Source organism: Euprymna scolopes, chromosome 9 (genome assembly GCF_053919585.1).
Source record: "Euprymna scolopes isolate OS-2025 chromosome 9, ASM5391958v1, whole genome shotgun sequence".
Classification (NCBI taxonomy): domain Eukaryota; kingdom Metazoa; phylum Mollusca; class Cephalopoda; order Sepiida; family Sepiolidae; genus Euprymna; species Euprymna scolopes.
Genome location: NC_136490.1, coordinates 130,289,943 through 130,306,940, shown reverse-complemented (window position 1 = coordinate 130,306,940; position 16,998 = coordinate 130,289,943). Strand labels below are relative to the sequence as shown.

Below are 16,998 nucleotides of genomic sequence, written 5' to 3'. Positions count from 1 at the left end.
TATATATATATATATATAACAGAGCGCGGACGCGTGTATGGCGGTTGTATGCAAATGCCGAGCCGTGTGCGAAGCGATGTCACGGTAAAGAAAAAAAAAAGACTATAGAAAGAACGTGTGAAGAGATCGACGAGCACTTTAGAGAAGATTAGCACGTTAGAGATTTGGGTGACGTCAACGCCATATCAAGCAGTCAGGTGTGGCGGGAGAATGACGTATAAAGATGTTTTCTCAAAACCTGAAACGGCAATTTGAATTTGGTTCCTATTTTTTTTCATTTGCGACTGAGTTTCCAACGTGTTGGGTACTGAATGTTTATGTGTTAACCCTCACACACACGCACATACACACGTACACATATATAATGTAAGTACAATAAACAAGAACAAACGACAAAATGATAAGACAAAACGAAGATTGGGATGCAGAGCGATAGTTGTTTTTATTTCATCATTAAATTTTTCGTTATAAAAAAAGTTTTCCCGTTTTTTACTGTCACACGATAATCTGCAAGAAACAAAATATCGTTTAATTAAACAATAACTCAGAACTCCATATTTTAAATCAAATAACACAAATGTAGAATTTCAAATTTTATAAACTAAATGAACTAATGTTTCTACTATCAATGAACTACGTTCAATTTTCAGTTGTGATATTATAGGCATTATATGATTGTTCGATTATCAGTTGTATATGTGTGTATGTATATGTGTGTATGTATATATATATGTATATATATTTTTAATTTTATTTATCACACGTTCAGGCATTATTGACATAGGCATTGTATGATTGATTTATGAAATATATTATCTACAAGTTTATAAGATTCCAAAAATTTAAAAAAAATTTAATTTTGCTGTTATATATTTCAATCTCATCAGCATCAATTGTTTAGATGCTCATACTAATCATCGCGAGAAAAAACCCATAACAAACAAACAAACAAAAACGAGATTTGAAACAGCCGCCCGAATCCAATCAGGCCGTCTACCAAATAGAAATAATTTTCTATCTTTATTGTTACGTGTCACTTAGGACTTCTTGTCCAAGACGTCATATCCTAACACGTAATCCTGATTCTAATTTTTCAAATACTTATGAAATTTTTCACTTTTCATGTTAATCGAAATTGATATGAGAAATTCCGATTTTTACACTAAAATTAACATTAAACCGTTCAACAATTATCATACATTTCATTTCAATCTACTGATTCAGCACGATATAAAGTCTATTAAACAGTGTAACCATATTCTAATACTTGAGCTATTGTGATAATCAAGAGGAGTAAAGAATAAATGTAAATTTCGATTGTTATTGTGGAAAATCTTATTCATGCATCTATGCTTGCTATTTAACAATATACATTATTTTGAATATTATTTTCGAATTAAATCTTTTTTTTACATAGGCATCACCACATTATCAAGGCCAAGAGGCCACTCAAGGATAAGGGTTAAAGAGTGTACAGTAGAAATTGGACAATATAGTAATCATTAGTAATGAAAATTTGGTAAATTTGATAACTTATATGGAACGGCTCATCAAGAACTTATTTACGTTAGACTTGAAGACAACCATATTGTAGTCAGCCGGAAAGCAGGAAAACGGAAGACAATTCCACAGGCGTGCAGTTCTAAGAAAGAAGCTTTGTTCATGGAATCTACGTTTAGGTTTAGGCACAGATAAAGAGTGGGGGGAATTATTGATAGTGTTTACAGCTAGACGAGTGTTTCTTGTGAAAGTTTGGCGAGGGGGGACCATAGATTGAAGCTCAGTCGAACACTTTCCATGAAAATAACGATACAGCAGAGACAAACTCGCAACATCTCTTCTGTGAGATAGAGGTTGCAAGGAGGAGAAAAGGACATCTCTTACGAGGCTACGAAGTTTATTTTGAACTTTATCAAGGCAGGACATGTCCTTTCTAGCAGCTCCTGCCCAGATGTGGCAACAGTATTCCATCCTTGGACGTACCTGGCTCTTATATAGATAGAGAATAGCATCAGCAGTGAGATATTTACCGGATCGATAGAAAGATCCCACCATTTTTCCAGCGGCCCTGGCAACAGATTTGATGTACGTGTTCCATTTAAGATCAGGAGTGATGGTCTTGCCAAGAAGCTTGTCAAAACTAGAGGCCTCCTGAAGACGAGAGCCATTCATTTCAATTGATGCCAGATGTGGCTCAGAATGTTGATGATGTAAAGAGAGAAGCTTGGTTTTAGATGCATTAAAAGTAACCAGCCACTCCTTTCCCCATTGTACTACGTGCTCAACATCAGAGGAGAGAGAATTGGAGAGAACTTAATAATAATTACATTTTGAATCTGTTTAATATATAGGTTTTTTTTCAAGTAATATGGCAATTCGCAATCTTGCCTATTTCTGTTCAAATGACACAGCATTCTGACATCATTTGTTTGAAACAGATCAGCATTTTATGTTTAATGTGCGATGTGTTCATCTTTACATGTATAGAAATTCCATTTACTTGAAGGGAAATACGTTCTGTGTGTTGGCATATAATCTAATACAGTATAACGGTATTAATCAGTGTGTATTTCTGGGAAAGTTATCTAAAACGCTATCAGTAGCAATGCCGAAGATGCAGCAGCAGCAGCAGCAACAGCAACAACAACAACAACAACCAAAATTCAAATGAAAAGGCAGACTATGAAGGTCAACCAGATCTAAACGACCAATGTCATCGGAAGAGACGATCGTATTTTAATCAGTGTGCATATGAAAAATTGTGAAAACATTCCTGGAATTCATGTACATTTATTTTATTTTTTTATCATAGAAATCACTTCAAACAAGGCGTGAAGCCACTTGATGTAAGGAGCTAATAATAACGAAAGATTATTATCGCAAATATATGAGATGCATATCGGCCTTAGTCTTTCAAAACAAAACAACAACAACAACCGCAAAAAAAACAAGATTATATGTAAGAGGAAAACAGTCAGTTTGAAGCGAATTCCACATGTCTGCGGTTGTTGAAAAGAAGCTGCTGAAATAGGAACCTGTGTTACAACGAGGTATAGATACTACGAATTGATGGAGAACGCTAGACCTACGAGTCAAACAAGCTGAAACAAAAGAAGCTGACCAAACAACCCTGAAGAATACCATGATAGTATTTATATAAAAATTATTTTCATTCGCATTACGTAGTTCATGTGATGTTGACGCCTCAAATGATATTAAATGCTTTATAGCACACTTGTATTTTCCCACTGACCATCTGAATTGGTCATTGCACAAACGCTGTTTCACTTCGTCCGGGAAAGGAATACATTTTATATCGTTGCAAGACAATATACAAAAGCTTTGATATATTTCTTTTGACGTTCAATGGTTTCGTTTAGTCTTAAGAGACAATGGACAACCTTGTAAGGATAGCTGTGCGTGTAATTGTGAGGTAATGATCCTCAATCCCCAGCCACACCTCTCCTAAATCGGCACTCTTGGGCCCAGTGGCAAGGAGAAGCCCAAGATTGACTGAAAATAAGCGAGATAAGCGGAAAGTACATATAGTACTTGGAGTTCCCAAATGGTCACCCATTTTTAGTACTGACCAGGCTCAACCTTGCTCAACTTCGATGATCTGATGGGAACCAGTGTCTCAACGTGATTATGCCGTATACGCTTTTCACTTTTCTCTAGAAAAATATTACTTTAAACGTTAATTTAATAAATTTATCATTATTTTCAAATCCTATTTTATGTCCGCCATCTTTTTCTTTCTATAACATTTACTGTCATCAAAAATTCAAACAAAAACTTATTATTGCCGCCATATTAGATAAAGTTTAAAGAACCGTCTTTCTTTTGTGGCGATGACGTAGGTATAAAGATGCGCGTGCTTTTTGTTCTGTAAAATTGACAGATCTATTATCAGCGCATCTTTAAAATATAATCTTCAAGAATTCGATGACGTTCTAGATTCGGTTAAGATATTCCTTCTCGTTAAGATCTAATAAATGAAAAAAAAACAAAAAAACAAAAACAAAAAACAAAAACAGATACATATTTCGCAGAGAAAATAAAATAATGTTATTTTGAAAATAAAAAAAATCGGAAATTATCCGCTAGAAATGTTGAGAATTTTTTTTTTTAAATCGCTAAATTTAAAGCTAATTCGTTTCAGAAAATATATTAGAGGAAACATAAAACGTACATTGGGTAACCTTTTCTTCTTTCATATAATTAGCTGGAAATATGATTAAAAAAAACTGTCTTTATATACGAGATAAAAATGAGGATTTGTGAAGGGAGACATTTCAAGTGTCTTTATACGTATCATTAGATTAGATGTGCAGTATTTCGTATTGCTGGTATTTATCTCTTTCCCAGGAAGGGAAGATGTGACACAAGGTCAGAAGGTAAGATTTGGAAAACCAGCGCCATAGAGGAAGACAACGCTGGTTTACAAAAAATACTTGGGCAACCCCATCAGGCGATTAGCAATAAACTAACCTCTTCTCAAAGGGCGAGAAGGCAAAACCTGGGAGGTTAGACCTCCTAGAACTACACAACATCATACCTCAGCCAACACAAATCAAATCACCACAACACCTTAGAATTTGGTGACTGGGAAGCAAGAAGAAACGTTGGAAAGATCCCATAGTGTTGCTATTTGTGTTTTATAAGAGATTCAGAATCATTCTTACGCAGCTGAACTATTCAGTATATTTTAAGTCAAATCTAATTTATAAAACTCATTATATCTCTCTGTTTCAATATTTTCAAACTCTATCGCTTCCGGAACTAAAAGTCGTTGATTGGATTTTTTAGGGACCGTTGTTTTATGGGTCTTAAGCCGGTTAAAATAGTTTTTGAGAAGTAAAAAATGGGTCAAAATAAGAAAAAAAAAATCGTTATACATTTTGTACATGCATCTTAGTTTATTTTTAGTTAGTTCATATGCCTGTCACGTTGGTACAGTGGTAACGTCAACAGCTTTAGGTGTTACAGTTTTGTTTTCGGTTTCAATTCTAGCTCATGGCAACCAAATACTTTTTTTACTTTTGAAATCACGAATCTATAATAAAATATACGAAATATGGATAAATAAAAATATCATATTTAAGCGTATTTTACGACTGGGCAAAGCCGGCCCCCCTTCCTCGTTATTTTCATTTCATCATAGGTTTCATAAATTGTCATATGCAAGAATTTTACTTAATCTCGATTTTGTTTACACCTTACGCGTATACACAGAGTTTATACTGTACTTAAATCGACATAATCTATATGTACATAAAAGTGAGAATATATGCATGCGTGAGGACACTTCTAAACCTATATACTCAACGAATGTTGGATCTATAGACTTTTAATTTGGTATATATGCTATTCAGACATGTTTTAATCGGTTTTCTGAACAAAAGGCTGATAAGGGGCCCAAATTGAAAAATTGATACTTGGGAGTCATCGGATTTTTATCTGTTTGTCAATTGTTTCACGAATGCGCATGCGTGTCCGTGAAAAATGACATATTTATGTTCAGAATAAGTAGGTTTGAAAACACTTTTAATGATTGTTTTAACCTGGTCTAATGGTTATCGTCTTTGACTCACTGTCTTTAGGTTTTGGTTTCTCAGCTCGAGTTTGGTTTTGGATCTCGGCTCGAGTATTTTTTTACTTACCAAAAGTGAACTGTTTAGAAAAAAACATAACACTCGCATGCAAATGTCTCAGTTTCTGTATTTATTAAAATATAATAATATCTATGCGTATTTTATGACCGGGCAACGTCGGGTGGCCCGCTGGTATAGTATATAAATAAATATATGTGCATATATTTATTTTTGTAGTCAAACGTTTAGTGTTTAAGCTGAATGTATGTTAATTTATAATTTCAGAGGATTTATAAATAGACAAGAGAAAATAAAGCAGATTCCAAAGTAAAGAGATACATTTTTACATTTATACAGTACTTAAAACGAATTGTTCATTTATTTACATTTTTTTAAATATTGATAACCGAAAGTATTCCATTTTATTTTACAGAAAAGTGTGACTTTTACGCTAAGTGAAATGGAACTCATTACTTCTCCAATAAGGAGTATTTAGCGGAGAAAACGCCTTGTTTACTTACCCGTTCTTCTTTTAGGGTTTCTGAAAGCAACGCACTGATCCTGGATCCACGCATCTCTGTTGTTCGAAACTAAACAAAAGATTTCCCTGGCAAGGCATCGATGGATAAGCGTTTCCTTTCCAACATGGGATAAATCGGTTACAATGCTGAGGGTCGCGGTTCATACCGTCGGGTCTTGGTCTGCAGAACTGGGAATCTGGATAAACAAAGAAAAGGCAATTGAAAGAAGTTATATTCATACACGTATGCAGTTAGTGAATAATATTTGTCACTTCCACGTTCATATTGGGTGCTACCGGATCAGGGCATCTGAATATACTGGCTTCCTGAACTAAATCACACCAAACATTGAAGGGATGTTTAAAAAAATTCTCTTTGAAAAACTCGATCATGTTCTGCAGAGTCAGAACCAAAATTTACCTCTAAAAAACGACAGAGCCAAACCAAACACCAGGAATAAATATTTAAAGTACAAAAACTTTTCCCAAAATTATCAGATTTACAATAAATGATCTGAAAATGTAAAAACAAAAAATAACAAAACAACCAAACCAAACACAATGAATAAATATTTGAAGATAAAAAGAACTTGAAGCATAAACTCTTTTGTTTTCAAAATGATTCTGCATTAAATAACTTCATAAAAGTCGATATGCCGTAAAACAAAACAACTAAAGTAAACACCATATAATTTTATTGTATTATTTTATTTTTATTAAATACTAAAAACTTTTTCGATCACACACACACATGCACACACATATAGTAAGTTATAAAAATATATATAAACCTGACGAATTTTCACGAGAATGAAACGCAAAATATTCTGTGTAGCGTAATTGCCATGTATATTTTTATAACTTACTACCTAGCACTATCTGTGTATTGAGCACCTTTGAACTAAATACTGAAAATTTACGCATAGAATTATATTTTCGTATATTAATTTATGTGATTAAATGAAGTAGTCATGTATATATATATATATATATATATATATATATATATATATATATATATATATATATACATACATATATATATATATATATATATATATATATATATATATATATATATATATATAAAATAAAAATTACAATTAAATTTACGAAAATGATCCAAGATGGTAAAATTAAAGTATATTATAAATATTAAAGAATTAATATTTATAAAGTTATCTCGGCTAGAAGTAAAAGCTCGATAAAACCAAATAGGAGATAGAGCTTATAATACGAGCTTACATATATATATATATATATATATATATATATATATATATATATATATATATATATATATTCCACATGCACTTGTTTTGTCATCTCTACGACTTAGTGTGGATGAGACCAGGTGGCAAGATTCGAATCTCGGAGTTCAATATTTGGTATATAGTGCACTATCGACTAAGCTAATGAATCTGCTACTAAATATTAGAATCACAAAATCCCTGTCCAAAAATTTTTGGTTTCTTTATTAAATAACCCGAAAAGGGTTGATGTGTCGCTAAGCAAACTAAATAAACTGAACTTCATGAAGATGCAAAGAACTCGAAGCATAATTTGTATCTCAAAATTACTGTATTAAGTATTAAATAACCCAAAAATGGCTGATATGTCGTAAAATTAAGCAACCAAACTTCATGAATAAATATTTGGAGATATAAAGAACTTGAAGCGCAATTTTTTTCCAAAACATTACTGGATTCGGTATTAAATAATCTTCCGAAATTATTTAAATATTTATCTGAAGCGAATCGGATTATTAATCCCGTATAATTCAACGATGTAAAAATAAAATCAGTGTTAAACCACCATCAACTTTGATCACGTGCTGAATGGAGTTACACAAGATTTTTTTTATACATTTACATATTGACTTGCACATTAAAAATTTTATACAGAAAAAGAAATAAAATTTCATTATGAGGAATACAACTCTTTTATATTGTTCAATTAAGATATGAGTTATTCCCCTTGTTAATTTTCACTTTTCGGTCATAATTGAAAAACTATCCCATATTACCAATTGTTCGAGCGGGACTACAGAATTAAAATATACATATCGTAGTGAAGTACGTTACTTTATTTACCTTTTTTCAAAGAGGTTAGACATTAATTAAAGTGTAGGTTCTATGAAAGTTTTTCTATGGAACGAACTGGATTCGAACTTGGCACACCAAGGTTTTCAGTTCATGTTGTTAATCATTTAATCCTCTTAAGCTCCCGAGTATTACTCGAAGCAATACGTTATTATAATGACAGTACAATAGCAACAAGTGAAAATTGTAATAGGCAAAACTATAATTTGCCATGCCAGATTAAATGCTATTTGAGCACAATTTTTAAAATCTTAAAACATTATTTGATATGTTGGATTGTTGACAAATAATCTGATTTTTAAGTAGAACATGTGAAGCACGCACGGTCCCTTATTTTTAAGTAGAATAAAAAAAACAAAAAACAACTTTCTTTGAAATATATTTAGTAATTTAAGAAATTAAACGATTAATTAATCATCTCAATTTACTATGCCATGGCAAAATTGAAATTGGTTGATTGCTGGATTTTCCGGCATGTCAACCGTCGTTTGGTTATTTTATACCGAAATCGTACATATTTTTTTGTATACGATTGATTTATGGAGTAACTTATTTAGTAGGCATATATTTTGTAGACAAATAGTTTCTACTCAACCTACAGATGGAACAATGACAGGTACTACCATCACGGTTGAGAGTGGACCTGGGAGTAATATCAGCTAAGAGGTGAATCAACACTTCCCGACGCTGAGCCTCATTACTGGATGCAGTTTTGTGTCGTGCTCAATATTGCTTGTGAATATTAGGCAGAGGAATTTGAACGTTGCAAATAAATTATGAAGATGAAAAATAAAACAAACATTGTCAATCACATCGCCCATCAGATGAAAAATGCAGTTGCCAGTGGGAGTCGCATCCACTGGTACTGATATACCTTAGCAATAGAGTGGAAGCAACTGAAATATACTCGAAGAAGTTCAAAATAAGAAGAACCATATACAAAATGTTTTTTTTTATCATCTTAGAACAGGTTTAATGAATATAGTGTCTATAGCTATTTAAAAAGTAATATATAAAAAAAAGGAATCGTAAAGCAGATGAAACAGCATTGTTTTAATTTAAAAGAAAAATATAGTAGTTTGCTTAAAACATTATGCGCAATGTGTAAGGCGCTGCATCATTGGTAAGTTAAGAGTCACTGTTCGATAAGATACCTTTTAATTACAAAATTCATCACGACGCCATGAAATCGTATAAATTTTAGAAACGATGATGACAACATGACCTTAACAATGCTGTTCCTTTCACCCACACGTACACACACATACATACACACACAAACCAACATTGTTAAGTTGTTTATATATATATATATATATATATATATATATATATATATATATATATATATATATATGTGTGTGGGGGGGGGGGCGGAGCATGGAGGAGCGCTGTCCACGAAGGTGCTGCGCTTTATAACAGTGACCTAAATCAAGCTGCTGAGGATAAACGCAAGCACAGAAAGGACAGATTATCAACCAGACACATCCAACCCCACCCCACCACCACTACCTTTATCTGCCCAAATTGCACAAGAAAAATTGGGTCTAGGATTGGGCTCTATGCTCACCTGAGGACCCACAGAAGCCACAATGGAGGACAGTCTTACTCGGACACGAGTGACCGCCGATGAGATGATGGTAGGGCGGAACAATAAAATCTTCGCACTAGAAAAGACAATATGATTCCATTTCTGTTTGATGAAAACCGGTTTTCTTTTTGTTTTGTTGCAGACCATCTACAAATTGGCAAGATCTATCTATCATGTCTGAATATGAGACAGTGTTCAAGGAGCGAGATCAGAAATGCACCGCTGTACAACATGTGCTCTCTACTGATCCAAGTTATGACAACAGGACCATTGTAAGCACCCTAAGAATGCAAATCCGGACAGTTCAACGCTTGAAGGCACAGCTAAACGCATCGGACGACCTTTTCCGTCACGCTTATGGTCTTTGGTGTGGTTTCAAGTAAGGGCCACATCATATCACCTAACACCTTGGAAGTCGGCTTGAAAGTCAATGCAGAAGTGTGCCTGGATGTGCTGAAATGTGTGGTGATCCGCCGGTGCAATCAGGTGGCCGCTGGCAGACCCTAAGTGTAGCAGTAAGACTCGACACCGGCCTAGTCCAAAGTCCAAAGAGACCCAGGCTTGGTGTCAGAAAGCATTTTACACATAACGCACAAGGCTTCAAGCAAAGTACAATATCTTCTGGTATATATATATATATATATATATATATATATATATATATATATATATATATATATATATATAATTATCTTATTTAATCACAGTAATTAATATACGAAGATATAATTTATGCGTAAATTTTTCAGTATTTCCTTCAACAGTACTCGATACATAGGTAGAGCTAGGTAGTAAGTTATGAAAATATATACGCGGAATATTCTGTGTAGCTTAATTGCCATATATATTTTCATAAATTACTATATATATATTATAACATACGCTTATGACAAGTAAATTACACAGAAATAGCTTTAGCTTTTCGTTAAATCACTATAAATGCTACAAATATATAGCTATAGCAATATAGTTAGAGTCTAAAAACTAAATTAGGTAATGCAAATAAAAAATGAGGTGTTATAAAGCGAAACGATACTCACTGAAACCACCTAAGAAGACCTCCTTGCCGCAATCATCGTAGGGGCCGTTTTTATAAACGCACACCTGTTGTGACTGTGAGAAGACAAGCGGGTAGAGACAGTTGAGCAACACTGGAAAAGACAGATCACCATCACAGTTGTAGATCATGCTGCAGTTGTTTGGGTGCCGGATGAAATGCGAACCCATTCGATCGGTTACCTTCTTGCAAAGTTCCGGCACATTTACTGGCGGAACGAACTGGCCGAAAACAGTCGCCACAGCGAACAGCAGGATTAAGCCACTTAATATGCGCTGCATGATTGCTAATTTCAGATGAGCTGTTTGACTTCAGATCTTGATGGCTCTCCGTGAAAATGATCTGTGACGAACATCGAGCAATCTCTCAATATATACACGTATGTGCGCACACACACACACACACACACACACACACACACACACACACACACACACACACACACACACACACACACACACATATATATGAATGAAAATACGCATATATGTATGTGTATATCTATATACATCACGACAATAAGCTGTACGTGAATTTTTATTGCTATATGTATATGAATGAATGCTAACTGTATATGATGAATGAATACCTGTCAGAATTGTCTAATATTAAGGTAGTGATTCTATTTCGCGTAGGAAAATCGCCAGCGCCCACTATTTCATTTTTCTTTTTCGTTAAGAAAAACATAGTTTTTTGTTTGTGGGTGTCTTTATTTCCCCCTTTTGTTCGCTTCTTGACTCTGATGGTTCTTTTCCCATTTTTTTATATATTTAATCCGTGTTTATTTTCTTGATGCAGAATGTCAATACGTCTACGCCTTTGAACGGACACAAAGGAGACAATTAGCCTAATGACAAAGCAGTCAAATAGGGACGAAAGAACAAATAAAACACTATATATATATATATATATATATATATATATATATATATATATATATATATATATATGTGTGTGTGTGTGTGTGTGTGTGTGGATGTGTGCGAGGGTGTAGGAACACACAAATAATAGAAAAGGTTAAGCTAGGGAGTAGATAAAACTGACGAATACAATGTAAATAAAATATATATAATGAATGGGCGGAGGAAATGTGAAAATGACGATCAAATTAAATTATTTAGTGAAAATTATTCGGTCTTTCAAATAAAAAACGTTTGATTAGACTCATTTCAACAAAGATTCTATCAAGTAAGAGAAATAAGTCAGATTGACTAATTCAGATATAAGGCAATCAAAATGTAGAACAACAATTAAAAGGATCTCTGTTCTTAACTTAATTTGATAATAACAGAAAAATAATTATATAAATAGTGATACGTATATATATATATATATATATATATATATAATATATTTTAGTCATCGACATACAGACCTGTTTCGTTGTTTCACAACTCATCAGTGCCGCTAGACTAACACCTCTCCCAAGCCGAGGATCGAACCTAGAACCGTCGTGATGACAGTCGGCAGTCCTACCCCCTGACTACGGAATCGGTGGCCGAAATTAAACTGTCCGAACGTCTATTTAAATAAACATCCGTTCGCCACTCGTAGAGGGCTCAAACGTTTGTTTGTAAACAAACCGCGAGCTTCGCATTATTTCAGCTAAATTAAGTAGCGAGTAAGATAATTTACGAGAGTGCTCTACCGAAGAGGGGAGCTTTATAAAATATATTTTAGTCATCGACATACAGACCTGTTTCGTTGTTTCACAACTCATCAGTGCCGCTAGACTAACACCTCTCCCAAGCCGAGGATCGAACCTAGAACCGTCGTGATGACAGTCGGCAGTCCTACCCCCTGACTACGGAATCGGTGGCCGAAATTAAACTGTCCGAACGTCTATTTAAATAAACATCCGTTCGCCACTCGTAGAGGGCTCAAACGTTTGTTTGTAAACAAACCGCGAGCTTCGCATTATTTCAGCTAAATTAAGTAGCGAGTAAGATAATTTACGAGAGTGCTCTACCGAAGATATATATATATATACAAATGCTGAACACCAGTATAAGTTAAAATATATGATTTAAAATCTTGAATTCATATTGAACATCAATAAAAATTGAAATCTTTAATTAATCTTGAACATCTATATAAATTTAAATATTGAACTGGTCTTGAACACTCATATGAATTAAAAATTTTGAATTGATCTTGAAAACCTTTTTTAAATTCAAATACATAAATGCCCATAAACACCAATAGGATTTCAAATCTTGAACTGATGTTGAACATCTATACAACTTCAAATCATGAACTGATCTTGAACGCCTATATAAATTCAAATCTTGAATTGATCTTGTACATCTATATAAATTCAAATATACAATTAATCGAGAGCGCCTATATAAATTCAAATCTTGAATTTATCCTGAACACCGATACAACTTCAAATTAGTAACTGATATTGAACACCTGTATAAATTCAAATGTGGAACTGATCTTGAACACCCATATAAATTCAAATCTTAAACTTATCTTGAACATCTATATAAATTCAAATATTTAATTGATCTTAAACACCTATATAAATATAAATAGCATTTAGGATGAAAATGTTATATCACACGCTTTATACACACGCACACACACACACATGTGTTATTTCGCTACATTTTGTGATCAAGAGCGAAAGACCGCTCCAAATATAGAAAGAAAATATTATATATAAAAAACATCGCTTGTATGCTTCATAACCTTGAAATTATATATATATATATATATATGTATATATGTATATATATATTATATATACATATACATATTTATATATATACATATATATATTTATATATATCGCTTTTAAAAATAATATACGAAAAGAATGGGGGGAAATACAATGGGAATTCGTGTAAAATATATACACAATAATGTGAAATATATGTGTACTTGAGATGGCGGGGGTATAGAAACCATTAAAATATATCGAGCAAGTCTAATAATTGGACAAGTTCTTTCTGTCAATAAAGAGAAGGCTTGTGTAAAAAATTGAGACTGACTCAAAAATCTTTTAATGATTTTGAGAGTCAGCCCGGTTTAATATTCTGAAACTGTTCATTTTATAGGCATTTGCACAAACTGGATTTTCAATTAATTGTTGGCAAATGGCAGATGTCAGGCATGACCTGGATTTCCCAGTTTAATTTCTGCCGGTATATGTTGATTGATGCGTGTCTGCAAATTCAAGAAGGCCCGACTCACATAGCCAGCAGGGCACTGGCAAATGAATTCATAAATAACATTGCTTTGTGTGATGTGGGGAAAACTCTTTCGTGTCCAGGGTGAATGCATATTTTACACCAAACATATACATGACGTCATACGTGATATCATACATGACATCATAACACACACACACACATACATATATATATATATATATATATATATATATATATACAAATATATATATGCTATGATGTCATTGTGACGAAACAAACAAACAAGCAGGCAGGAATACGGATTTATTATAATAGATAAATGACCTTGTCTGTGTGTGTACGGAACGGTCTTTATCAAACTCCTCTGTCAATTTTTGATATACAGATTAAAAAAAAATCATGTATAGGGGCTTTGGACGTCTGGAACAAGTTTGATTTGGTTTTAGCCAGTAAAAATTGCTGCTAAAGGATTAAATTGAAAATAATTCCTTGGCAGGAATACATACGAAAATATATATTTTTATGTTAAAGTCACTTATTGTTTTAACGTTTTCTTATCCTTCTGTCGATAAATCAACCGATAATGAATAGGTCTGGAGTACTAAATGTTTTGATATCGATTCTAGCTTTTTTAGTCATTTTTAAATTTTTGAAAGCATCACTATATATAAGGTACAATATAATAATTAATAGAGAATTGGCTCTTTAACAAGAAATAAGAAATCTGCATGAATTAAAATATATTTTTAAGCGTATTTTACGACCCGACCAAACCGATGGTGCCATTGCTATAGTTAATTTGCTCTATAATAATAAATTTGAAATCTGCATGAAAATATCTTTAAGCGTATTTTACAATCAGGCAGCCTCCGTAAACAAACTAGCAATTTGAGCACTGTGAAGCGATGGGCAAGTACTTCTTTTAAACGAACTTGATGAGTCCTTTGCGGGCACCGATTCGTAGCCTTTTGGGTAAAGGTGTTGACTGTCAACTCGATGGTTGTAGGTTCCATCCACGGCTAGGGAAAGGTTCTTGTCTAGCAATACTGGTAAGTTGTGATACAAACAGTATGTGGATGACTATATATATATATATATATATATATATATATAGTCATGTACAGTGTATAGTGGATGATTATATATATATATATATATATATATATAGTAATGTGATTGATAATTTATTATATATCTAAATTACAACGAGCACTTTTTCTTTCCTGTATTTTAATTAAACTAGTAATTTCACTATTACATTAAAATACACTCTGCTCTTTAGACTATTGTTCTAATCTCCTTTAAATTATATATATATATATATATATATATATATATATATATATATATATATATATACCCAGGTAAGGCATAAAGCCACTTGATGTAAGGAGTTAAAAACATAACATTACAACTTCAAGGGAAAAACTGGCCAACGATAAATGTGATATGGGTAGATTCCAAACCAGAAAACAGAAATTCTTCCCCATTTGTCAGAAACATTGCTCATTGAATACAAAACTGCCAGAAGTAAACCCCAGGTTCACTTTCTTTACTCCATATTGAACGTTATATTGTTTGTGTAAATATTCACGTTTAATATTAAAAAAATATTGCATATATTTTCATTTTTTATAAAAAAGTCTATTTTCACTCGCAAAAAAAAAAAAAATACAGAATATTAAAAAAATTTGATTAAATTAAAAAAATAAATTTATAAAAAGGAAACTCGATTTTATTTCTCTCTTATATTCTTGCAAAACTAGAGTCGGGACTTATTCGTTTTCTGAAAGTAACAGATATCATGCAAATGTTGTTTTATAATAAATGACAATATTGTGTTCATGACACTTCATCGTAGCAGCAGTAGTAGTCTTAATGGCCGGCACAGTATGTAGAATTCGTCAGACCCGCTTTCTTCTTTTTATTTGTTACAATCGTTGTTATATCTCGTTTCTCACGTTTTTCTTTTATATTTTAGTTGTGACCCGTCTTTTCGTTGTAATGAAATAAAAACGGTAGAATTTTTATGCTATTGTTCATAGCTGAAGTAGTAGAAACACAAATTCGATTTGGGATTTAATATATTCGTTTTATTTCCTCTTTAAATAACTACGCAAAAGCTGATAAATTATTAATAACTTGCCCCATTGTAAAGGAAAAAATATAATTAGCACATTCGAGACTTCATGGGACGTCGTTTCCTGTGAATACGTTAACTTAATTTCTAGTAGAAAACTCTCTATGCGTAATCTTAATTTGTAGTACAACCCCCTCTTTAATTACGAACAAAGTATATTGGAAAAACATAAGTCGCATTTGTTCCAAAGGCATTTCAAATATTCAAATTTTATGTAATGCTAATCGAACAGGTCTCTTATTATTTTGTTCGCTCTGGGACATAAAACACTTTCTCAAAAGTCATAGTCCGTTACATACAAGCATAAAAATTCCATAGTAAAAGCCCTGCTTGTTGTTTCATTTCGACCAAAATATTTTATTATTTCAGATTTTAGATCATTCAACTTGGTTTCATCGTCTAATTATTCAGTATTTTTTTAATGGAGATATATATGTGACAACACTCCAATCATTGCAAATCTTCACAATAGTAATAATAATGATAATGATAATGATAACGACGACGACGACGACAACAACAACAACAACAACAACAACAGTAATAATAATAATAATAACAATAATAATAATAATAATAATAATAATAATAATAATAATAATAATTAAAAAAAAAAACGACCCAAAGTGTCGACAGATATTAAAAAAAAAAATACTCTTCTTAATATGGGGATTCACAACCCACAAAGATATCTACTTTAAGATCAAGTGAGAACATAAATAAATTAATTTCCTGACAGACCCGCAAGAATCTTTATTCTTCAAATAGCAATTTCTGAATCAACTATAATTTTTTTCTACTATAATATAGATTCATAAGTCTATATTGTCTAT

General features: G+C 32.6%; 1 protein-coding gene across 1 annotated transcript; it reads right to left on the bottom strand.

Moving 5' to 3' along the window:
• Positions 1-417: 417 nt before the first annotated feature.
• LOC145284832 (chitin-binding domain protein cbd-1-like) lies at positions 418-11,204 on the bottom strand. Its single transcript, XM_080133808.1, has 3 exons — positions 10,848-11,204; positions 6,116-6,311; positions 418-507 (listed from the first exon to the last, which is right to left on the bottom strand). Exons 1-2 carry the CDS (start codon positions 11,143-11,145, stop codon positions 6,127-6,129), a joined length of 483 nt encoding a protein of 160 aa, XP_079989934.1. The 5' UTR covers positions 11,146-11,204; the 3' UTR covers positions 418-507; positions 6,116-6,126.
• Positions 11,205-16,998: the final 5,794 nt, after the last annotated feature.